Source organism: Bos indicus x Bos taurus, chromosome 12 (genome assembly GCF_003369695.1).
Source record: "Bos indicus x Bos taurus breed Angus x Brahman F1 hybrid chromosome 12, Bos_hybrid_MaternalHap_v2.0, whole genome shotgun sequence".
Classification (NCBI taxonomy): Eukaryota; Metazoa; Chordata; class Mammalia; order Artiodactyla; family Bovidae; genus Bos; species Bos indicus x Bos taurus.
The window spans coordinates 36,178,434-36,204,502 of record NC_040087.1 but is presented as its reverse complement, the minus strand read 5'-3'; the positions used below and the strand labels follow the sequence as shown (position 1 = coordinate 36,204,502).

Here is a 26,069-nt window from a genome sequence, read left to right as displayed (position 1 = left end):
ATAGAACGGAGGTTCCTTAAAGAAACTAACAACAGCGTTACCATATGATCCAGCAATCCCACTCCTGGGCATACAGAGAAAACTCTAATTCGAAAAGATACATGCACCCCAATGTTCACAGCAGCACCATTCACAACAGCCAAGACATGGAAGCAACTTAAATGTCCGTTGACAGATGAATGGATACAGATGTGGTCTATATATACAACTGAATATTACTCAGTCATAAAAAAAGAATGGAATAATGCCATTTGTAGCAACATAGATGGATCCAGAGATTAAATGATATCATTTATGTGTGGAATATTAAAAAATGATACAAATGAACTTATTTACAAAACAGAAACAGACAAACACAGAAAACACTTATAATTACCAAAGCAGATGGAGGGAGAATAAATTAGAAGTTTAGGATTAACAGAACTAAAGAGCCTCTTGATGAAAGTGAAAGAAGAGAGTGAAAAAGTTGGCTTAAAACTCAACATTCAGAAAACGAAGATCATGGCATCTGGTCCCATCACTTCATGGCAAATAGATGGGGAAACAGTGGCAACAGTGGCAGACTTTATTTTGGGGGGCTCCAAAATCACTGCAGATGGTGACTGCAGCCATGAAATTAAAAGATGCTTGCTCCCTGGAAGAAAAGTTATGACCAACCTAGACAGCATATTAAAAAGCAAAGACACTACTTTGCTAACAAAGGTACATCTAGTCAAAGCTATGGTTTTTCCAGTAGTCACATATGGATGTGAGAGTTGGACTATAAAGAAAGCTGAGTCCCAAAGAATTGACGTTTCTGAACTGTGCTGTTGGAGAAGATTCTTGAGAGTTCCTTGAACAGCAAGGAGATCCAACCAGTTCATCCTAAAGGAAATCAATCTTGAATATTCATTGGAAGGACTGGTGCTGAAGCTGAAACTCCAATACTTTGGCCACCTGATGTGAAGAACTGACTCATGTGAAAAGACCCCGATACTGGGAAAGATTGAAGGTAGGAGGAGAAGGGGCTGACAGAGGATGAGATGGTTAGATGGCCTCACTGACTCAATGGACATGAGTTTGGGTATACTCTGGGAGTTGGTGATGGACAGGGAGGCCTGGTGTGCTGCAGTCCATGGGGTCACAGAGTCCAACAGGACTGAGAGACTGAAGTGAAATGAGGATTAACAGATACACACGACTACACATAAAACAGGTAAACAAGGATCTACAGTATAGCACAGGGAACTACACTATCTTGTAATAACCTAGCAAGGAAAACAACCTGAAAAGGAATATGTACATATATATAACTGAATCACTTTTCTATTCACTTGAAACACAACACTGTAAATTAACTATACTCAAATTTTATTTAAAAAAAAAAAGCTAAAAAAAAAAAAAAAAAGGCTAGAAAATTTTCCTCCCAGACTGACAAGTGCATTTTCCCTCTGAGACTTGTCTAGATGCACTGATAAGGGGCATCACCATTGCGATGCAACACTCAGGCGTCTGCATCTGAAACACCCTGTGATCCTTGCCCAGGGGTCCTCAGCCTGCCTTTTGTCTGTGGAAAAACTTCAGCCAAAGAATAAGTTCAATCAGAGAAGGAAGGAAAAGCAGAAGTAAAGAAAAGCAAACAGGACAAAACAGTAACAGCTTAAGTCATTAAGCAAAATCAAGGCCCTGTAGTTCCTTGTCATGGGTTAGTGATAATATAGCGAGCCATTCGGGTGAGCGGTCTTGGAGAGACTGAAACTCCCACCAGGTGGAAGACGTTAACTCCATGATGACCAACCAGACACTAGCCATGACACAGCTGCTACAATTCTGAGACCTGGCCTTGAGAAAATGTGAACAAACCGACTCTGAAACTGAAGATTAACTGTACTTAAAACAAACAAGATGACCCCAATCAGAGGACCGTCATGACGGATTTCAAGATGACTGTCAGAGCCAACTGTGCTGTTTCTCCATGTAGGTGCCTCCATCCACCTAATGGAGAGGGGGTGGGTAAGGTCCTGTCTTCTTTCCACAAAACTTGCCTCTTTATTGGCTTTGAGCAGTGAGCAGGTGGACCCCGCTTTGGGTAATACATCTTTCCTCCACCTATAAAAGAAACCTCCACTGCTCCATTTCAATTTCATTACGATGATCCTGAAAGTATATTTACTGTCAGCATGATGCACAGAAATCCTGTTTTTTCAGCATAACCTGTTATTTATTATTGATACTAAGGCCTTGGTAAAGGGAGCATACTCAGCAAAATGCCTAGGACTATCAGCATGTGAACTCGGATTTTCCTATTATCAAAATCTGTGTGAAACAAACAGACAGCCTTAAGACCTCCAAAAACTGCTACACAAGCTTTCTTTAAAGCACCGGGGGAGGAGTTAAATTCTCGGCAACGCGAAGCAGAAAATGTAGACGCAAACAATTCAAACCCACCCTCAGGTCTTGAAAACCAATTTGTTGCTTAGGGAGGTGAATTTCCGGTCTCCCAAAGAACACGTCATTGAAACCCACCGACCCACAGCAAATCTTCAAACCCACAGCTTTGAATAACCGCGGACAGGGCACCCTGCACGGCCCCTCCGCGCCCAGTGGCGCGCCCCCACTGGCCGAGCCGGTCCCTCCGCGCACCGCCGGCCCGCTTGGATTCAGGACGGCAAACTAACCAGCTCCTTAAGTCCCTCCCCACGAGAAGTCCCGCTCGGAGGCCGGGGCCCCTCAGGCCTCTCAAGCCAGAGCCGGAGCGGGGGAGACGCTGCACTTACAAACCACCCGCCACTGCCGCCGCCGCTCCGCCCGCAGACCCAAAGGCTCCTGGAAACTGTAGTTCCTTCGGTCCCCCTGCGCTTGCGCGAGCGCGCCGTCGGACACACGCAAACTACAACTCCCAGAGAAGCCCGGAAGACACCCGTTAGTGGGAGCTCGCGGCCTGGCACCTTCCGCCCAGGCGTGGGCTCGGGGCCGGAGTAGTGGGCTGCTAAACAGCGGGGAGATGGCTGCTGCAGAGCACTTCCGGGTCCGAGCGACCCTCTCCCTTGGCCTTTGAAAGCTTCGCTGGCGCTCTCGCGAGAAGTGAGTCTCCTCGTCCCCGGAAACATGAGGCTGCGGATGCTCTGATCGGTGGAGGAAGCCTTTCTGCCTAGATTTCTTAGAGTTTTGTTGTCTTTGCCAGGCGGGACCGAGTAAAGGCAGTCAGCCATACTATTTCATGGCAGAGACAACCTTGTGATGAATTAACTGCTTGTCTTTATCGCTTGTCTTTGCTGCCTAATGCGTAATTGGCCGTGTGCGCAGTGTTGAAAATAAGTATTTTGAACACTGGCGTGCAAAGCTCGAAAACTGTTTCCTTAATTGCCATCGCAGAATGCTGCATAGAAGCGGACTCAGCAATGCAAGGTAGCATTGTGTACACAACTTGGGCTTTGTGCCTGTTTATAAATATTTAAAGTGTCCAACTCTTTGCGACCCCATGGACTGTAGCCCACCAGGCTGCTCCATCCATGGAATTTTCTAGGCAAGAGTACTGGAATGGGTTGCCATTTCCTTCTCCAGGGAAAGAAATCAAAAGAAGTGCCATTTGTAATAACCGGTATAAGAAAACAAACTAGCGCCTACTGCTGGCCCTGCAGGACAGGACAGGGCAGTAATGGACAGTTGTTGGGGCAAGGAATGATAACTTTATTCCAAAAGCCAGAAAACAGAGAAAATGGTGTACTTGGGCCCGTAAAGAACCATCTTGGCAGAGTTAGACTTCCGACTTCTTTTGCACTAAAAGCCTCCAGAGGCAGGGCAGGGCGGTAAAGTCACCTACTCCTGGTTCCCCTCAGCATCTGGAGGAGATGTGTTAATTTCTTCTTTCCTGCAGTCATTCAGGGCTGGGCCTGGTCAGGATGTTTCTAGTCAGGAAGCTTGAAATTGGGGAAAATATATATTTGGTACGAGTTCTACAAAAACAAAGGTACTTTAGCTAAACAAAGGTATTTTAGCTTAATACCAATTACCTGGAAGACAGTGTTCCTAGAGATGAGTCATTGTGTATAATTTAAGCTGATAGGCAGAGGAACCAGAGATCAAATTGCCAACATCTTGTTGGATCATAGAAAAAGCAAGAGAGTTCCAGAAAAGCATCTACTTCTGCTTTATTGACTACACCAAAGCCTTTGTGTGGATCACAGCAAACTGGAAAATTCTTCAAGAGATGGGAATACCAGACTGACCACCTTACCTGCCTCCTGAGAAACCGCTATGCAAGTCAAGAAGCAACAGTTAGAACAGGACATGGAACAAAGGACTGGAAAGGGAGTACAAATTGGAAAGGGAGTACATCAAGGCTGTATGCAGAGTACATCATGCGAAATGCTGGGCTGGATGAAGCATAAGCTGGAATCAAGATTGCCGGTAGAAAAACCAATAACCTCAGATGTGCAGATGCACAGATCTGCCGATAATAACCTTATGGCAGAAAGCGAAGAGGAACTGAAGAACCTCTTGATGAAAGTGAAAGAGAGTGAAAAAGCTGGTTTGAAACTCAGTGTTCAAAAAACTAAGATCATGGCATCCAGCCCCATCACTTCATGGCAAATAGATGGGGAAACAGTGACAGACTTTATTTTCTTGGGCTCCAAAATGACTGCAGATGGTGACTGCAGCCATGAAATTAAAATTAAAATTTTCTTGCTCCTTGGAAGAAAAACTATGACCAACGTAGACAGCAAATTAAAAAGCAGAGATATTACTTTGCCAACAAAGGTACATCTAGTCAGAGCTATGGTTTTTGCCAGTAGTCATGTATGGATGTGAGAGTTGGACCATAAACAAAGCTGAGCACCAAAGAATTGATGCTTTTGAACTGTGTTGTTGGAGAAGACTCTCAAGAGTCCCTTGGATTGCAAGGAGAGTCAACCAGTCCATCCTAAAGGAAATAAGTCCTAAATATTCATTGGAAGGACTGATGCTGAAGCTGAAACTCCAGTACTTCGGCCAACTGATGTGAAGAACTGACTCATTGGAAAAGACCCTGATGCTGGGAAAGATAAAAGGTAGGAGGAGAAGAGTATGACAGAGGATGAGATGGTTGGATGGCTTCACTGACTCGATGGACATGAGTTTGAGCAACTTCCAGGAGTTGGTGATGGACAGGGAAGTCTGGCATGCTTCAGTCCTTGGGGTTGCTCGGAGTCAGACACAACTGAGCGACTGAACTGACTGAAGCTGGTAGGCAACATCTTTTTAGTGATTAACTTGTAATAGACTATGAAAGTTCTTTCCTATTACACTACCACTGAGTTAAAGATAATTTTAAAAAACAGGGACTTCCCTGGTGATCCAATGGCTAAGACTCCATGCTCCTAACTGCAGGGAGCCCAGATCAATCCCTGGTCAGGGAACTAGATCCCACATGCCACAACTAAAAGAATCCACATGCTGCAACCAAGACCTGCCTGCTAAGTCGATGCAGTAGTGTCCAACTCTACGACCCCATAGATGGCAGCCCACCAGGCTCCACAGTCCCTGGGATTCTCCAGGCAAGAACACTGGAGTGGGTTGCCATTTCCTTCTCCAATGCATGAAAGTAAAAAGTGAAAGTGAAGTCGTTCAGTTGTGTCTGACTCTTAGCGACCCCATGGACTGCAGCCCACCAGGCTCCTCCATCCATGGATTTTCCAGGCAAGAGTACTGGAGTGGGGTGCCATTGCCTTCTCCGAACCAAGACCTGGTGCAGCTAAATAAATAAATACATATATGTGTTTAAAGATTACTTTAAAGACACTTCGAAAAAATTGGGCTTCCCTAAAGCATTTTGCTAGCTACTTCAAAAATAGTCCTTCTTCCCGAAATCATGGTTTTCTTTTTTTTTTTTTTGTCTTTTTTTAATTATGGATGAAGTCAAAGCCCAAGACTTCCAAAGTCAAACAGCTAGATGGCACACAAGGAACCAAATGCTCATCCTCATTTATTATAGTCCTTTGGCTTAAAGCTTGCCCAAAAGTCTTATTTTTTTTCAAGTGTGTTTCTTTTTAAAATAGTTAAAATATTTCCTACTTTCTTTGCCTATATTTTATTCTATTTTTATTCTAATTCAGTCCAAGTATCACATTGGTTATTGGTTGAATAAATTAGTCTTTTACTACATTCAAGTCTTAACTGACTTTTAGATCAATGTTATATAAATGTTCACCTGTAGCCCAGGTGCCCACTAATTTTAAAGGTTCTTAAAATCCATTACAAGGTGGAAGGGGGAGAGGGGAGGAACTACCAGACAATGAAAAATATTGCATCTTCAAGTCTTGCTGTAGAGAAAAGTCAGACTAAGCGCTCCCACAAGGGATTTTAGCCACAAATTATCCATTCTGATACAATCTTTTATGTCATCACTGGAGGCAAGAGGGCACTGTAATATAATGGCCAATGGCCCATGCTTTGGAGTCAGGCAGCCTGGGATCAGAGGAGTTCTGTTCTCAGAAACTGTTCTCATCTGCAAAATGGGGATGTTAATAACACACTTGGCTCTCCTAACTGTGGTTCCACGTCTGTGGATTCAACTCAACAGAGATTGGAAAAACAGCAGGGAAAAAAATTACACAAATTTCCAAAGAGCAAAACTTGAATTTGTTGTGCACCCACAATTATTTACTACATGGACAGAAGAGCCTGGCGGGCTGTAGTCCATGAGGTCACAAAGAGTCAGACAACTGAGCAACTAACAGTAGGCCTGAACACTACAATTATTTACATAGCATTTACATGTACTAGGTATTATAAGTAATCTAGAGGTGATTTCAAGTATAGGGAGGATCTAAGTAGGTTACATGCAAACACTATACACTTTATATGAGGGACTTGAGCATTCAGGGATTCTGGTATCCGTGGGGGTCTTGGAACCCGTCCCCCATGCAAACTGGGACACAACTGTGTCTGCTTCATAAAATTATCAGGAATGTTAGATCAAAAGAATATGTCTAGGGAGTTCCCTAGTGGTCCAGTGGTTGGTTGAGAATTCACCTTCTAATGCAGGGGATGTGGGCTCAATCCCTGTCAGGAAACTAATATCTCACGTACATAAGCCCTTAGGGCCTTAACTAGAGAGAAGCCTGTGTGCCAAGGAAGAGCCCTGCATGCCACAGCTATGACTTGACACAGCTGTACATAAATAGTAAAAAATACATATATATATGTAAAAGTATGACACAAGTACCACTTACCATGTGGTAAAAATTTAGGAAATTTTTTCACTTTTTAAAATCCACCACACTGAAGTATGACTGACATACAAAAAGCTATATATAATACATATAACTTGATGAGTCTAGAGAAGTCCTCACCCAAGAAGCCATCATCACATCTATACCATAAACAAATCCATCAAGGCCCTTTGAATTTTATGACTTCCAACTGTTGATGAACTCAGTTTGTCTGCCAAAGTCCAGCTCAATAGGTCATGTCAGATGGTTCTGCAAGATATAAAAATAATATGTAATTCTCAAGTCATTTGGTAAGAATACTATTTTAATTGGGCATGAAAAATCTTCAGAGAGTTGAGGAATTTTCTTTGCTAGTTATGATAGGAGTGACCGCTCTGTCCAGAAAGGACAGAATTTCAGGCCTGGCTGTGGGAGGCTTCCCATGCTGATGCTGTCCAGGCTACACCGGGTGACCCCAGCAGGGGATGGAGGGACCTGAGAGATGCGAGCACCCAGCCTCTAAGCAAAGGCAAGAAAAGCCACAGCCCACTTTACCTGTGGGAAGTAGAGTTCCTCACTAAGGTCCTAAGGCTCAGATTTCCAGAATGTTACCTCAGTAAGAAAATTTCTAACAACTACATTGGATGCAGAAAGACATCTTTAAAAAAAAAAATCTTGTCATTTTAATATGGATAGAACTAGTGCTGGTGGGTTGGGCTTGCAGCAAATGGTCATGGAAACCTGTGAGTCTAAACAATGAAGGGATTATCACCTGCACTACATTCTAGAATGTCCAAGCAATAATTCGGAGTAGAAATAAAGAGGATTCTAGCCTGAATCTGCTGGGATCACAGCAGAGCAATACAATGATGGTTAAGACTTTACTGTAATTATTGTGTGATGGTTCTTGACACATTCTATGGGTTTTTATGCTTCAGATCAACTTGCAGCATTCTATGGGTTTTAAATGTTTTATTACACATTTTTAAAGCAGCACATTTACCCTTCAGAAATAAGATTACTGATTCCAGGGAGGGGAGATCAAGATGGCAGATTAGGAGGACACAAAGTTCGCCTACCCTTACAAACACATCAAAAATAGATCTACATGTGGAGCAATCCTCACTGAAGACAAATTGGAGACAGACAGTCTTGTAAAACCAAGCCTGTAAGAAAGATACACACAGAATCAAGGAAGGGAAGTAATTGGCTCAGGACCTGCACCCTGGAAGGGGACACAGAAGAGGAGAGAGATGACATGGGCCTGAAGACCTTTCCTGGTGAGGGGGTGGTTTTAGCCACTATTGGGCACCCTAGTCCTGGTGTCTGACATTGGGAAGACATACCCCCTTAGGTGGCGTGAAAACCAGTGGAATAAAAAGGCTATAAGAACCCTAGAATCCACTTGTGAGGGACATGCACAAGCCTGCTCACTCCAGAAACAAGGGGAAGCAGACCGACGCTGCCTGGGTTCTGGCTGGTTTCCTGGGACTGCCCCAGCACACAGCCCAGCACATACCCATAGCTCCATGTTAGGGTAAAGGTGCAGCACCTGAGGCAACTGCAAGACTGTGAGGCACAGAACAGGCTCAGACCCCTAAACCGGGTAGGGGAGGCATAGGTGCACTTGCTGAGGAGCGCATCAGAGGCAGCGCAGCTCTGACTGGTGCTGCAGCCCATGACAGCTACCTGCTCTAATCCCACCTGCTCCAGCCCTGCGCTCTTGAGAGCAAAAGAAGGGTCCTGTGCAGGATCCTTGCAAGGGTGGGCAAACCACCCAAGTAAAGCCTCCTCGGATCAGTTCCTACCCTCACCCTATTTAAAGAACCAGGTCGCCCCAGCTCCTGGAGCAGGGGCACCTGATGTTTGTTTTCACGTCCTCTTACTGCAGCACAAGTCTGACCTCATCAATTTCTATCGATAAGGAGTCCAAGGGGACTTCCCTGGTCATACAGTGGATAGGAATCCTCTTGCCAATGCAGGGGACACCGGTACCCTCCCTGGTCTAGGAAGATCCCACATGCCTTGTAGCAACTAAGGCCATGCTCCACAACCAGAGAAACCACCACAATGAGGAGCCTGTGCACCCCAACAAAGAATAGCCCCCCTCGCCGCAACTACAGAAAAACCCACGCAGTAACGAAGACCCAGTGCAGCCAAAGATTAAAAAAATATATAAACAAACATTTTAAAGAGAGTCCAAGGACCCCAGTCTATAACATTTATACATCTGCTTGTTTGTTGTAAACCTTTGACTATCTTCTAGGATCTGGTAAGGTACTTTCTGACAGGTTTTGTCAAGTTTTAAAAGATGTTTCAAAAATAAATTTAAGAAACTGTTTTGGGACTTCCCTGGTGGTCCAGTGATTAAGACTCCGAGGTTCCACTACAGGGGGATAAGTGTTTAATCCCTGGTCAGGGAACTAAGCTCCCACATGTTGCTCCCACACACAGTCCCCCAAAATTGTTTTGGGGTAGGGATGGACCTTGTACCATTTTTGCTGATGTCAGCTAAATTGATTCTCACACAATCTTGTAAGGTAGGGGCCCCCAACCTCTGGAATCTAATGCCTGATGATCCTAGATGGAGATGATGTAATGATAATAGAAATAAAGTGAACAATAAATGTAATGCGCTTGAATCATCCAACCCCTTCTGCAGAAACCGGTCCCCTGGTGCCAAATGGTCCCCATGGTCATCTTCCATGAAACTGGTCCCTGGTGCCAAAACTGTTGGGGACCGCTGCTGTAAGGTAGCTTGTCCATAATCCCCTGGGAATTAAGTAGTAAAGTCAGGATTCATATCCATGTTCTTTCTACATCTTTTTTGTTCCCATTTTATTCACTATTTGGAGAATTAATTTCCCATTAGGTCTGTCTAGTCAAAGCTATGGTTTTTCCAGTAGTCATGTATGAATGTGAGAGTTGGACTATAAAGAAAGCTGAGTGCCGAAGAATTGATGCTTTTGAACTGTGGTGTTGGAGAAGACGCTTGAGAATCCCCTGGACTGCAAGGAGATCCAACCAGTCCATCCTAAAGGAAATCAGTTCTGAATATTCACTGGAAGGACTGATGCTGAAGCTGAAACTTCAATACTTTGGCCACCTGATGCGGAGATCTGACTCATTGGAAAAGACCCTGATTCTGGGAAAGATCGAAGGCAGGAGGAGAAATGGACGACAGAGGATAGGATGGTTAGATGGCATTACCGACGCCATGGACATGAATTTGGGTAAACTTCGGAAGTTGGTGATGGACAGGGAAGCCTGGCGTGCTGCAGTCCATGTGGTCGCAGAGTCGGACACGACTGAGTGACTGAACTGATCGGCCCTCTACTCACTGAGTGGCCAGCCCCTCCTCTCTGGAATGGCAGATTGTTGTCGCCTTGTTTAGCCCATAAATCCTGTTTGACTCTGTGCGACACCCCGGCGCTCCCCACGCCCCGCCCCGCCTCGCCACACACACACACACCCTCCCCCCTGGACGGCAGCCCTCCAGGCTCCTCTGTCCATGGGATTCTCCAAACAAGAATAACTGGAGTGGGTTGCCATGCCTCCACCTCCAGGGGGTCTTCCCGACCCAGGTATCGAACCCGGGTCTCCACAATTGGTAGTCTGATTCTTTACCATCTGAGCTACCAAGGAAAATACATATTTCTAATTACTCAGTAACACTACCAAGAACTACAAACTCTGAGAATCCTGCACTAAAATTAGCCTCATGTTTCCCCAATCTCAAATCCTCTCGAAATTGTTCCTTTCCCACTCCGGAAAACTGCCCTCCTTCCTCAGGCAGCACCACCACCGCTTTCCCCAAACTACGAAGTTTGGAGTTCTCCTCATAGCCCAAATCCCGCCTGAAAGATGAATCCGGGTCCTGACGCTGGAAGACCGCGCACAGTCCTGTCGCCATCCGCGGCGCTATACGGCTCCGCCGTGCGCGCCGCGGCCAGTGCAGGGCGGCGCCGGAACCCCAGAACCCGGAGCGGGGGGCGCGCCCGAAACCCGGAAGTGCCCGGACACGGGAGTCCCGAGTCCTGAAGTCCCGGGAGTCGGAAGGCGAGAACTCAAGGCCGCCAGCGCCTGAGTGGGCCGGAGCCTCAGGCAGGTGCGTGGGCGCCGCTGCGGCCGACCGGTCGGGCGGGGAAGTCAGCTGAAGGTCCGGGGGTGAGGCCGAGAAGGGGACCGCGCCGATCGTCCGGGAAGGGCTGGCCCCCTCGCCGCGGCGGCAGCTGCCGCCACAAGCTGGGAGACGCCCCCGCTGCCGGGTGCCTCGGGGTGTCCCCAGCTCGCAAAAGCGAGCAGATGGAGATAGAACTTAGTTTTTTCTTGGGTGGTTTTTTTTTTTTTTTTTGGATAGTTTTTTCTTGTTTCCAATGTGCTAAATAGGCTTTCTTCTGAAAGTTAGGTTCCAGAGAAAGAAACTTGCCTAATACTGCATTTTGGTGACTAATCAGGGACTGTAGCCCGACGTGGCGAGTGACAGGGAGCCCGGGACGGAAACACGGAAGATACCTGCGAGTCCAAAGTGGAAAGCCCGGAAATGAGTAGCTGATGCCTCGGCAAAGCGCACGGACGTGGGTGCAGTCTCAGCTCCTTAGAACATGCTGCTGCCCTGTGTGGAGCCGTGAAGTGTATTCTGGGGCGGACGCAGTGCCGCAGCGTGTGGGCTTTGCCATTGCAGGGGTTTTAACAGTCCCATTAGAGATGTGCGGAATTAATGACATTTAAGCCCAGAAATGCAGGTTTTGTCAGAAGGGTTTTGGGTTGTTGTTTTTTTTTTTTTTTAAATACTCCTAGGCTTAAATTCCGGGAGAAGGCAATGGCACCCCACTCCAGTACTCTTGCCTGGAAAACTCCGTGGATGGAGGAGCCTGGTACGCTGCAGTCCATAAGTTCCGGCTTCCCTGGTGGCTCAGACAGTAAAGAATCCGCCTGCAATGCAGGGGACCCAGGTTCAATCCTTGGGTCAGGAAGATTCCCCTGGAGGAGGGCGTGGCAACCCACTCCAGTATTCTTGCCTGAAGAATCCGCATGGACAGAGGAGCCTGGCAGGCTACAGTCCATGAGGCCACAAAAAGTATGACAGGACTGAGCGACTAAGCACAGCACACAGCAGGCTTTAATCATGCTTCGAAGAGTTTATAGTTAGCAAGCGTTTGTTGAATGCCTGCTGCTGTTGCTGCTGCTGCTAAGTCGCTTCAGTTGTGTCCGACTCTGTGTGACCCCACAGACGGCAGCCCACCAGGCTCCCCCGTCCCTGGGATTCTCCAGGCAAGAACACTGGAGTGGGTTGCCATTTCCTTCTCCAATGCATGAAAGTGAAAAGTGTAAATGAAGTCGTTTAGTCGTGTCCGACTCTTCGCGACCCCATGGACTGCAGCCTACCAGGCTCTTCCATCCATGGGATTTTCCAGACAAGAGTACTGGAGTGGGTTGCCATTGCCTTCTCCTGTTGAATGCCTACTGTGTGCCAAAAGATGTCTAGATTCCAAGGATATAAAGATGACCAAGGACCAGCTGTTCACATAGGCTTGCCATCCTGGAGACACTGATAATCTTAAGAGTGCAGGCCATCCCATGATTACAGAGAGATGTGTGATTAAAGCCACTGCTGTGGGCTCTTGAAGTGAAGGGAAAGCGTTAGTCCCTCAGTCCTGTCCAACTCTTTGCGATACCGTGGTCTGTAGCCTGCCATGCTCCTCTGCCCATGAAATTCTCCAGGCAAGAATACTGGAGACTGTTGCTGTTCCCTTCTTCAGAGGATCTTCAAACCAGGGTTTGAACCCAGGTCTCCTGCACTGCAGGCAGATTGTTTACTATCAGAGCCATCAGGGAAGGAAATGCCAGCTGTAAAGATGCCAGATTGGGTGGCAGTGAGCCTCTTGCTCCCAGATGCATCCATGGTTTCTGGATAGAGACAGGATTTGTGAGGGGAATGCTAGAGTTTCTTCGGACCTGAAGCTGAACTGGGCCTGATGGGTGGAAGACACCCAGAGCTCACATACGACAGAGCAGTCTCCATTGAAGATGTGAGATTGACTTCATGTAGAGAACGTATGAGAAGAAGATATTGACAGATGGTGTGTGTCTGTCAGGAAGCTGCTCACAGAAGAGGCAGGTGTTTGAGGGAGACTCCAGACAGAACCTGCAGGAAGACAGGAGTCAAGGCCAGACTTGAAGTTTCACAAAACTTAGTGTTAGTCTCTCTCCTGCCCATGCAGCCTCTGCTGGACCAGAGGAGGCTCACAGCCACCCAGTCTGGCATCTTTTCAGCTGGCATTTCCTCCCCTGGCGGCTCTGACGGTAAACAATCTGCCTGCAATGCAGGAGACCCGGGTTCAAACCCTGGGTAGGGAAGATCCCCTGAAGAAGGAAACGGCAACAGTCTCCAGTATTCTTGCCTGGAGAATTCCATGGACAGAGATTTATTAATATGTTTAAAATCTTTATATTCTGGTTTCACAATGTGAATATACTTAATGCTACTGAGCTGTATGCTTAAAAATAATTATTGTTGTTCAGTCATTCAGTCAGACATGACTCTTTGCAGCCCCATTAACTGCTTCCCTGTCCTTTCCATCTCCCAGAGTTTGCTCAAACTCACATTCATTGAGTCGGTGATGACATCCAACGATCTCATCCTCGTTCCCTTCTCCTCCTGTCTTCAATCTTCCTCAGCATTAAGGGTCTTTTCCAATAAGTCTGCTCTTTGCATCAGTTGGCCAAAGTATTGGAGCATCAGCTTCAGCACCAATCCTTCCAGTGAATATTCAAGGTTGATTTCCTTTAAAAATGATTGAAATAGTAAATTTTATGTTACGTATACTTTGTTGTTGTTTAGTTGCTAGTTATGTCCAACTCTTTTGCAACCCCATGGGCTGTAGCCAGCCAGGCTCCTCTGTCCGTGGAATTTTCCAGGCAAGAATACTGGAATAGATTGCCATTTCCTTCTCCAGAGGATCTTCCTGACCCAGGAATCAAACCCACGTCTCCTGCATTGCAGGTGGATTCTTTACTGCTGAGCCACCAGGAAAGCCCATGTATACTTTACCACACAGGAAAAAAAATGTATATACTAACACTTTCTTCAAAATATATAATGAACAATTTTAGATAACCAAATACCTGATGACAGGGTAGGAGTTAAATAACAGAAAACTTATGCCCCACTACAAATTCTTTAAAAGAACATTTAGTGCCATAGGAAAATTCTCATGAAAAGTTAGAGAAACTGTCCATAAACTTAAATAAACAATATGAATAAATAACATTTTATAAGAATACTGTACAAAATAGTAATGATATGGGTAAAATAATACCAAAAAGAAATATTGCCGTATTAACAGTTGGGGTTGTTTCTGGATGGAGGGATCACAGGTGCTTTTTCTTTAATACATGTGTGCTACATACACGTGTGCAGAGTTGGTATAGTGGTGAGTGGTGGTATAGGGGTGAGTGTAGCTGCCTTCCAAGCAGGTTCGATTCCCGGCCAACACAGCATTCTGAGTGTTGGAGACTGAGAGCAAAGTGGATGAACCTGAATAGCATAGTCCCATATCTTTCACAGTGTCTATCAGCATTCTTGTCTATGCACAGTGCTAATTATCAATCTATCTGCATGTGAAAGACAGTCAACACCTGTGAAGTTAAGGAGTTAGTAAACATTAATGCCGCAGAAAGGCAAAGTTAAATCCAGGCACTTCCGTTTAACTGGATCTTAGACCATATAAGAAACAAGAAATGTGAAGCCTTAGTTTGTTGATTGTTGGGCAGACACCACTAGGTCCTGGGTGGGATACAACAGTGTGAGTGGCGGCAGTGGGTGGGTCCCGGGGAGAGGAACAGCTGTGTGAAGGCCCTGAGGGTTTGCCAACCTGAAGAAAAGCCACCTGGGCCAGGATGAGGCTGCGGGGAGGCCATGTCTTGAACCCTGACAGGGAAATTGAATTTGATTTGAAGCATAATTTTCAAAATAAGAAAATGGTTATTCATGCTTCAGTGTGGTGAAGGAATGAGAGGCGCAGGGGAGCGGAGGTAGGGAAACAGGTTCCACTGCCAGGGGTTGGGGGAGGTAGGTGGCTGGTAGGGGAGTAGGGAGGGCTGTAGGGGTGGGAGGGAGCCTGGCTCCAGAGCTGAGGAGAACAGTTGCCTATGGCAGGTGCCCGTGGCAGGTGGGGCCTTGACCTAGAACCACAGCCCAGTGGGGGCTGGCCAGGAGGAGACTGGACATGTCAGGGGCCCACGCTGAGACACAATAGACCTTCTGTGCTAAACTGGGGGTCGTTGGCACACAGGTGCATTGTGGGTCTCCCGTGGGCACTACGACCCAGCAGAGGGCCTAGGGTGGGACTCCAGCCAGGGGTACCCAGTGATCAAGGGCAGGTGCAGCAAAGGAGGCCATCCTGAGAGGTCACCTGCTCACTGACCATTTTCAACCCAGTGGGACCCGCAGCCTTCTGGAAAGTACCAGCTCACTGTGGACAAGCTGTCAGAGAAGACTCCAGGTTCAAAGCTTGACAAATAGCTACTGTCTATTAAACCCAATATCTCACCACTCATTAGTTAAATACATAAAAGTTCTTTCAGTTAAAAATATGCTTATTTTTCTTAGAAGTAATTCTTTTTTTCTATGTTATGTCTAAAAATAACAGTATTTTTAATATTAATGGTTCAAAATTTTTCCCCCAGAGTGGTTTTACAGAAACTTGTGTAACTAATGAGCCTCTTTGAGTTTAGAGAAGAATTATATGTAAAAATTCATGGCTTCACTGTCACATAATCTTAATTTTTAATTTAGAAATAAATGCTTCTATGGTCTTAAAATGGGCTTCCCTCATAGCTCAGTTGGTAAAGAATCTGCCTGCAATGCAGGAGACCCCGGTTCAATTCCTGGGTCGGGAATACCCGCTGGAGAAGGGATAGGCTACCCACTCGAGTATTTTGGGGCTTCCCTTGTGGCTCAGCTGGTAAAGAATCCGCCCGCAATGCGGGAGACCTGGGTTTGATCCCTGGGTTGGGAAGATCCCCTGGAGAAGGGAAAGGCTACCCATTCCAGTATTCTGGCCTGGAGAATTTCATGGACTATAGAATCCATGGGGTCGCAAAGAGTTGGACACAACTGGGTGACTTTCACTTTCATAGTCTTAAAACACACCCATTTATAACCGATATCTGCTACATTTTCATGAAGATGAGTATCATGAGTCTATGCACAAGGATTTGGGGGTGTTACAGTATTAGCCACAAAAATTAGAAACCAACATACAGTTTACAAATTTGGATAATGTTGAGATTTTGTGATTATAACATGATTGCAATATCTTTTAAAAAAAAATAACATCCAACTGCCCCACAGTTTTCCTGCAGAACAATTCTAAATTCAGTGTCAATTATATTCACTGGAAAGAGAATCCTTAAGAACTCAGACTTGAAACTTTTTTTCCTACAGGATGACTGTGGGAATCTTCGCAAACTGTACCTTCTGTTTGAAAGCCAAGCACTTAACTCGTCAACAGAAGAGAAAACTACAAACTGATATTAAGGAAAATGGTGGAAATTTTTCCTTTTTATTAAATGCTCAGGTATTTTCAAATTTTATGACAACTGTATGATAAACATTGTGCATTACCTGAGGGCAAGTCATGGTTAGAAGGGCAAGCAGAGGAAATCGGCAGCAGGAGAAAGCCAGAAAAGGCAGGAGAAAGTGTGCAGTTGTTTCCAGTTTTCACTGTTGTGGACAGTGGTGTGCTGGATGTTTTCTTGTCCCATCCTCATACATTTCTTTAGTTACTTCCTTAAGAGTAGAATGAGCGGTTCAAAGGCATTCATTATTTCTTTTAATTTGTTGATTTATAATTTTATCCATTTATTTTTGAATAAATATGAATATCTGTACGTTGTAGAATATCTAAAAAGTAAAACAATAATAAGTTAACTTATTTCCCACCGTGGTTCCCGATTCTGGAGCTGCTCTCTGCATAGATAGCACACACGAGGACATATGAGTGCACACAAGCACACAGCTCTGTTTCAGCCCAAACGCAGAAAACACATTCTGCACTTACTTTTCCACTTCACAATTTGAGAGATCATTCCTCACTGTCACGTATCGAACTACTTCCTTTGTTATAGTACCTGGTGTGCACATTTCAGATGTTTATATATATTGAAAAATAATGTCCAAAAAGATTGCAAAGTTTCTAAAATTAGAGACCCTGTTGGCATTCTCTACCCAGAAAATGGACTGAGAATAGGCAGGAATTATTCATCTATCCACAGAGATGGTGAGGTAGGTTAAGTTGTGTGATTCTGCCTAACTGGTGGCAAATTGGGACATTTCATTTCTGACATTCACAGGCAAAGTATTAAATGCCAGAGAATCACCCAGTACCTCCTGGCTGGAATAGAACGTACCTCATAGAACAAGCAGGCTCCCTGTGGGCTGTGGTCCAGGATGGTCCAGGATGGGAGTCGGCCCCCCCCCCCAGTGACCCAGAGGGAAGCGCAGCTTAGGGGGCAGGCCCTGCATTTCAGGCCTGGGGTCTAATAACTGGACTTCAAGTTTTACTTTTTATGATGAGGTGGTTAGTTGGTTAATCAATTATGGTACACCCATATCCATACTCTGTTGATTTTTAAAAACTTTTATGTAACTAGAGATTGTCATTCATAAAAGTTTTAGAAATCTGAGAAATATTAGTACCAATGGGGTGAAAAACAGGTACAAATAATTTATTTTTGTCTTTACTAATGCATAATTACTTGTTTTTTCTCAGTGCACACATGTAATCTTAGACAATGCTGATGTTCTGAGCCAGTATCAGCTGAAGTCTATTCAGAAGAACCATATTCTTATTGCAAACCCAGATTTTGTATGGGAATCTATCAAAGAAAGAAGACTGCTGGATACAAAGATTTATGGTCCCAGTGAGTCACTGGACATCACATCAGCTTCCAGTGAAGAATGGAGCAGCCCTAGTAAGTATTTCATGTCAAGTGCCTAATGTTTTGGGCTTCCTTGGGGCTTCCCAGCTGTTGATAGTGGTAAAGAACCCACCTGGCAATGCAGGAGATGTGGGTTTGATCCCTGGGTCAGGAAGAGCCCCTGGAGAAGGAAATGGCAACCCACTCCAGTATTCTTGCCTGGAAAATCCTATGGACAGAGAAGCCTGGTAGGCTATAGTCCATGGGGTCACAAAGAGTCATACACAACTTAGCGACTGAGCACATACACTTAATGTATTAGAGTTTCTACAGTAAACATTTTGGTATATCAAAGATATTATTGACAAAAGATTGTCCAAATACTATGAAACTAAGCAGGCTTCTTATCATCCCAGAAAAGGGTCAGCAAACTAGTGAAGGGCAAAATACTGCTTTAGCAATAGAAATAGATTTCTCAATATTCTGTCTGGTACACTCAGATTCAAAATGACTACAAAAACACTGATAATCTCAGAAAGCTTGATGTGTAATTTTTTTGAATCTATTCAAAATTTCATTGTCATACAAAGGCTACATTAGGTTAAATACAAAAAATACTATGAGGCAATTTTACATTTATTAAACTATTGTTCAAAGCATAAATTTACACATTATATATACACTGAACATATCTGCTGAAGTCAGGACTGGTCTTCCATTGACATTTGATACATCTTAGTGAAAGATGTTGACTTTGCAAAACTTTTTAATGTGAATCCTTAATATGAAAACTTGTACTACTTGTATGTAAATTGTTTAATGGGGAATCCAGTGAGTAGGCTTCCATCACCACCACATCCTCCATTTTGTTGCATATTTAATTTTAAATGCATATAAGGTAGGGCAAAGCGTCAGGTTTAAATCTGAACACATTACCTAAATCTCCCAATTACCCACAGTGAATTATAGATGAAAGCTGGTTTGATCTGGTCCCAAACACCTAATACTAATGGTTTTTGTTTGCAAGAGAATTAACAGAATAAAACTGTTCACATGGTTCCACACTGGAATGTAGACTAACTTCACCTGCTACTTCAGATCTTTCTAAAAAAGTGCTGACGCCTGTTGAAGCATCAGTGGAGAAGCTGTCTTGGAGGCTTGGCTGAGTGGGTGAAGGCACAGAGAAGAGCTTTCATCATTGTGTCCGAAGTGATTGCAGCATCCTCCCCTCTTGCCAGTCACTGAATGACATCCTGTGATAAACGGCTGGCTCTGAAAAAGCGTTCAAAGCAGATGGTTTGTGGAAAGAATCTGCTTCCATGCTATCAGAGAAAAGCCAGCCTCCAATATTCAATAAGAGAGTTTTCCACAGTTTGATCAAGCTCATCACAGGATGGACCCCACAGCCTGCTTGTAAACTTCATCCTTGTATTTCTTGTGAATCTTCGGGATGGTATTTAAGTCCTTAGACAGTTTACTTGCAAAAGAACCATAAACCCCATCATTCGGATAATACACAAAGTCTGGCTCATCACTTCTGGTATTTTCTATTCCAGAGAAAAATGTTATCACTTTCAATAGCTTTCTTTTCAATGATGTTAATAGCAAATGTAAAGGCGGAAGACACCTAGTATCTTCTAGGTCCTGAAGTTGTCTTAATGCTAGATCCTTCTGGAAATTGGAACATCCAGCACTGGGCTGGCAACATATGAACCTCTTTCAGCTGAAGTTTAGTTCCTGTGACCGTCCCCCTCCCCCATCCACAACGTCTAGCGTGTTCATTGTGAGGCTGAGTTCTGCAGCCACGTCCCACACTGGGCATCTGATAGAGCGTGGGTGTTTACTTGAGAGTCTTTGCAGGCCCTTGAAACATGAAATTTGACCCCAGTAATTTAGACACCAAGTTCCTTAGCACATTGGAAAAAAAACACCTATTGTTCTTCAGGGTAGTGCTGCCCTCGGTGTTAACCTTCTGCTGCAGTAGGTAGTGAGACCTCAGAGAAGGGGAGATGGGGCAGGGCTGGTCCACGCCCACAGCAGCACATGTCGGGCCTGCAGACTGGAGCTGTGTGGACGGTGCTAGCGCCCCCAGACCCAGGACTGGAGAACCAAGTGAGCCTCACAAAGTACAGTCTAGATTACAAGTCTTTTATGTCTCCTGCATTGGCAGGCAGGTTCTTCACCACTAACGCCACCTGGGAAGCCCATAGCTAATTTAAAGTGAAAGTGAAAGTCACTCAGTCGTATCTGACTCTTTGCAACCCCATGGACTATACAGTCCGTGGAATTCTCCAGGCCAGAATACTGGAGTGGGTAGCTGTTCCCTTCTCCAGGGGATCTTCCCAAGCTAGGGATCAAACCCAAGTCTCCGACATTGCAGTCAGATTCTTTACCATCTGAGCCATAAGGGAAGCCCATAGCTAATTTAAGGACACCTAAGAAAACATAACAGCATAGCAAGATTTATTGTTAACTAATTTTAATGTATATTTGGGTAGTAAACATGCTTTGTTTGTTTTAATTCTAGAAATGGAAATGAATGATTCTTCATTCCTGGACAGTTCCACAGAGAAGGAGAACACTGTTGAACTCACTAAGTAATCTACTTTTTTTTTTTTAAGTCTTTTTTTTTTATTTTATCAACTTCATACTAAGTCACATTGTTCAAAAATAAAAAGGGACATTACCTAATAAACACAACAAAGTACTGCTAAAAACAAAGTCACAGTATATCCAGAGAAATAAAAAAAAATAAAATAAATAGAAACACAAACTCTCAGACAGTAAAATAGTAAAAGAATATCATATTGAGACATTTCTGACATTATTATATTGTATACCTGAAGATTAATATGAAGTTGTATGTCATTTATACCTCAATTTTTGTGTATTAATTTTGTATAATGCAACTTTACTGACTTTGCTGACTAGTTCTAACAATTCTTGGTGCACTCTATGATTTTCTATTTACAAGATCATGACAGTAACATTCAGAGACAATTTTATTTATTTATTTATTTATTTATTTTGCTTGTAGTTTTCCTGTGTTTGTTTATGCTTTTGGATATTTCTTAGTGAATTCAAATAATTTTATTTAAATTTTTCCTGCATTTTTTTTAAAATTTTATTTTATTTTTAAACTTTACAATATTGTATTGGTTTTGCCAAATATCAAAATGAATCCGCCACAGGTATACATGTGTTCCCCATCCTGAACCCTCCTCCCTCCTCCCTCCCCATACCATCTTTCTGGGTCGTCCCAGTGCACCAGCCCCAAGCATCCAGTATCATGCATCAAACCTGGACTGGCAACTCGCTTCATACATGATAGTATACATGTTTCAATGCCATTCTCCCAAATCTTCCCACCCTCTCCCTCTCCCACAGAGTCCATAAGGCTGTTCTATACATCAGTGTCTCTTTTGCTGTCTCGTATACAGGGTTATTGTTACCATCTTTCTAAATTCCACATATATGCGTTAGTATACTGTATTGGTGTTTTTCTTTCTGGCTTTCTTCACTCTGTATAATAGGCTCCAGTTTCATCCATCTCATTAGAACTGATTCAAATGAATTCTTTTTAATGGCTGAGTAATACTCCATTGTGTAAATGTACCACAGCTTTCTTATCCATTCATCTGCTGATGGACATCTAGGTTGCTTCCATGTCCTGGCTGTTATAAACAGTGCTGTGATGAACATTGGGGTACACGTGTCTCTTTCCCTTCTGGTTTCCTCAGTGTGTATGCCCAGCAGTGGGATTGCTGGATCATAAGGCAGTTCTATTTCCAGTTTTTTAAGGAATCTCCACACTGTTCTCCATAGTGGCTGTACTAGTTTGCATTCCCACCAACAATGTAAGAGGGTTCCCTTTTCTCCACATCCTCTCCAGCATTTATTGCTTGTGGACTTTTGGATCGCAGCCATTCTGACTGGGTGAAATGGTACCTCATAGTGGTTTTGATTTGCATTTCTCTGATAATGAGTGATGTTGAGCATCTTTTCATGTGTTTGTTAGCCATCTGTATGTCTTCTTTGGAGAAATGTCTATTTAGTTCTTTGGCCCATTTTTTGATTGGGTCATTTATTTTTCTGGAATTGAGCTGCAGGGGTTGCTTGTATATTTTTGAGATTAGTTGTTTGTCAGTTGCTTCATTTGCTATTATTTTCTCCCATTCTGAAGGCTGTCTTTTCACCTTGCTAATAGTTTCCTTTGTTGTGCAGAAGCTTTTAAGTTTAATTAGGTCCCATTTGTTTATTTTTGCTTTTATTTCCAATATTCTGGGAGGTGGGTCATAGAGGATCCTGCTGTGATGTATGTCGGAGAGTGTTTTGCCTATGTTCTCCTCTAGGAGTTTTGTAGTTTCTGGTCTTACGTTTAAATCTTTAATCCATTTTGAGTTTATTTTTGTGTATGGTGTTAGAAAGTGTTCTAGTTTCATTCTTCTACAAGTGGTTGACCAGTTTTCCCAGCACCACTTGTTAAAGAGATTGTCTTTAATCCATTGTATATTCTTGCCTCCTTTGTCAAAGATAAGGTGTCCATATGTGCGTGGATTTATCTCTGGGCTTTCTATTTTGTTTCATTGATCTATATTTCTGTCTTTGTGCCAGTACCATACTGTCTTGATGACTGTGGCTTTGTAGTAGAGCCTGAAGTCAGGTAGGTTGATTCCTCTAGTTCCATTCTTCTTTCTCAAGATAGCTTTGGCTAATCGAGGTTTTTTGTATTTCCATACAAATTGTGAAATTATTTGTTCTAGCTCTGTGAAGAATACCGTTGGTAGCTTGATAGGGATTGCATTGAATCTATAAATTGCTTTGGGTAGTATACTCATTTTCACTATATTGATTCTTCCAATCCATGAACATGGTATATTTCTCCATCTATTAGTGTCCTCTTTGATTTCTTTCACAGTGTTTTATAGTTTTCTATATATAGGTCTTGAGTTTGATCTTTAAGACTTTACATAGTTTGTAAAATGTTTTGTAAACCTCAGTATTAAAATGCTATTAGTACATCAGTATTTTTATAGTATTTTAATTTATCTTGCTTATCTAACTATTAAGTTTTTACTTATTCACTTACTATAGTGATAATTATTTTTATCAGTATTATATGAGACTAAATGTAATTATTAGGTTGATTTTAAAAAAGAAAAACCACTGGAGATGAGATTTGGGCAGTCTGCTCTTTCTGTTACCTTCCTGAACAGCGTTCAGAGTAAAGACCATTCATTAGTCTCTACCTGATACTTTAAAAGACCCTGATACTGGGAAGGATTGAAGGCAGGAAGAGGAGACAACAGGGGATAAGATGGTTGGATGGCATCACCAACTCAATGGACATGAGTTTGAGCAGGCTCTAGGATTTGGTGATGGAAAGGGAAGCCTGCCGTGCTGCAGTCTATGGGGTCACAAAGAGTCAAACATGACTGAGCAGCTGAACTGAACCGATATTTTAAATAAATAGAGATAGAAATAACACAACCTTCCCCAATGACATATATGAGTCTAAAGTTCTATATGGACTCTTAAAGTGTACATACCCTCAGCTGCACTGTCATTTAAACATCACAGTTGATCCCACTTTATTGTTAATCTTCATGTTACAAGAGAGAACGAATATCAAAAATAAAAATACAGATTATAGGAAATCTGATACCCTTAATTAATTAGTTTGTTAATTAGCTAATTATTGTAAAGAGGACTTGAGTGTAGTCTGGAGAGGTATGGGTCCCTCTGGAGTGACCGGCTTCCAAGGGCCAGAGCCCAGGGTGAACACAGGTCCCCCTGCCCCCATCTCCGTGACACATGTCACCCCCCCACACCCTGTTGTAGACTCACAGCACTCAGAGCTCTAGAATTGTGTACAGAAGGGATCAATCCATTCTCTCCACAGGACCTTGTTGCCATCTTTAGAATATCTAAGGAGGTGTTAAGAACTTATATTTTGTATGGAATTAGGAGAGCTACAAGAAAAATTTTACGAAAAGTCTGTTTAGTCTAAAGCTTCATTTTAATGTTAATATTGTATTATACAAATTTCAGGTTTTATGCAGAGGGTGTTGAAATTCCTCATTTTCCTCAAGATTTTGAAGTTGCAAAATATAACATCTTGGAAAAAGTAAGAGTCTAATTTCTAGTTGAGGGAACAAAGCTGTTTGAAGTCTTCTGATTATTTTTCCTGTTTGATAATCTTCCCGTTTTTGAAAAATTATGCATCTCCTGAATAAATACTCCTTAATATATGAATTGATTTTTAGTAGTAAAAAAACTTCACATTTAAAATGTTTAATTTTAGTGTTTTTATTATAAAAGAAATGCATGCTTATAATAAAATATAGTAAAAATATAAATAGCACAAAAACTTAATATGACATTAAAAAATGAAGATATTCCTCTCTGTTAACAGTTTCTTGTATTTTAAAAGAGTAGATTTCACACCAAGTATTTACACTATGTTGAATTTCCATTATTTTTCATTAAAAAGAAAAACAAAAAACTTTTCCTCTGACATCATATAAATGCAAAATAACAGTAGCATTTAAAATGATGCTCCATTTGTATTTTTAAGATATTTTAATAAAATATAACTTGAAAATAACATTTTCTCTGTGATTAAGAAAATGTGAAAAGTGGGATGGTTTAAACATATACAAGTATATTTATAACAAAAATCCCAGAAGGAAATATAAAAAAATATTAATAGTGATTATATATCTGTAGTAGGACTCCAGATGACTTTTATTTTCTATTTACTTTCTAAATTATATCTGCAAATGATATAATTTGTATCAGGTTTATAATCAACATTTTTAAATGGCATGTGTAGTTTGTTATTTAGTGAATGCAGTTTATGAAAGAGCAACATGTTTTCCAGGTTGTGACAGAGGGAGGTAAGGAGACCGCGGTGGTGGAGCTGCAGTGCCTCCAGGGCCCTGGGGACCGTGGCTTTCTGATATGCACACACTTCCTCCTGGCCACTGGCACCCAGGTAAGGGCTTCGTGGTGACACCTACGTTTTTATTGTCCACCTTGTTGATAGCGAATTTGGTAAAAACTGGTAAATTGAACCAGCCAATCTGATAGCGTCTCTCTTTTTAGCTAGTACCATTTTGAAAAGTGGAGAGGTGCTCTTTTGGGATATGGAGGTGAGGAGTGCAGGCTGGGAGCCAGGAGAACATTCCCTGGGGTGCAGGTTCCTGCTCCTGCTCTGAGTTACTTACAGAAACTTTGCTAATGTTTGTACCTTGGCACTGGATCCCTTCACTCACTTCATTAAACACCTGCTCTGTACCAGGGAGTCGCCTAGAGGCCACTCCTAGTGTGAGGTAAAAAGACAACACACCCACCCTTGGAAATTGGGAGGGACAGCAAATCATGGTCCTGCCCCCGCCGTGACTCAGCTGCTACTGAAATGTGTGAAGTGCCTGGGCTCAGGGACAGCAAGTGGGGCTGTCCATGCCCATGACCTTCTCGAGGTCAGTGTCAGGTCAAGGGCAGGGTTCTGACCTAAGACAGGTAGGGAAAAAAAACAACCCAGAGCCTACACCTGAAGTTCCAAGTAAAGCCTGCAGCCCTGTCAGAGTCTTCTGTGAGATGCTAACTGACCGGAGGCTCACAGGCTCCCCTTCGAGTGACCACACAGTGGTTCTCTCAGGCTCAGGACGCGCCTACCTCACCCATTCCCCACAGTGGGGGTCAGCTGTCGTCCAGGAAGGAGACATCTCAGGGCCCAGACTGCTGGTGATGCCCCCGGGTTCCTGACGCCCAGCAGGGAGACAGTTACACAGTCCTGGGCCCAGGGCTGAGGCTGGCTATCTGTCGGTGTACACTGCTGACCTCCAGTCCTGGTGTGGAACTCCATTACCCAAGCAGTTCTGCCAAATATTACAGCTGGTATCCCACACCTATCAAGATTCCATGAGGACATAAAAGATTAACCCAAGGTCAAGTGTGTCCAAGAAA

General features: G+C 43.4%; 2 protein-coding genes and 1 pseudogene across 7 annotated transcripts in view; 1 reads left to right on the top strand and 2 right to left on the bottom strand.

Moving 5' to 3' along the window:
* CENPJ (centromere protein J) overlaps positions 1 to 3,809 on the bottom strand; it is a 39,714-nt gene extending 35,905 nt beyond the window's left edge. For 2 of the 5 annotated variants that reach the window (XM_027557647.1, XM_027557651.1), the window contains exon 1: positions 2,428 to 2,621. The gene's annotated coding sequence lies outside the window, so the exon portion shown is untranslated. The other 3 variants (XM_027557649.1, XM_027557648.1, XM_027557652.1) reach the window with 3 other exon arrangements.
* Positions 3,810 to 11,180: 7,371 nt separating this feature from the next.
* The window catches only part of PARP4 (poly(ADP-ribose) polymerase family member 4), a 76,880-nt gene continuing 61,991 nt past the window's right edge, over positions 11,181 to 26,069 (top strand). Inside the window, exons 1-6 of one of the 2 annotated variants that reach the window (XM_027557640.1) lie at positions 11,181 to 11,280; positions 16,624 to 16,756; positions 17,951 to 18,152; positions 20,626 to 20,695; positions 24,150 to 24,225; positions 24,982 to 25,095. In XM_027557640.1, coding sequence (XP_027413441.1) covers positions 16,625 to 16,756; positions 17,951 to 18,152; positions 20,626 to 20,695; positions 24,150 to 24,225; positions 24,982 to 25,095 — 594 coding nt within the window. In that variant the 5' untranslated portion in view covers positions 11,181 to 11,280; position 16,624. Of the gene's footprint in view, positions 11,281 to 16,623; positions 16,757 to 17,950; positions 18,153 to 20,625; positions 20,696 to 24,149; positions 24,226 to 24,981; positions 25,096 to 26,069 lie in introns of those variants that run through there. The other variant, XM_027557641.1, reaches the window with a different exon arrangement.
* Positions 18,395 to 20,516, bottom strand: LOC113902067 (annotated as a pseudogene).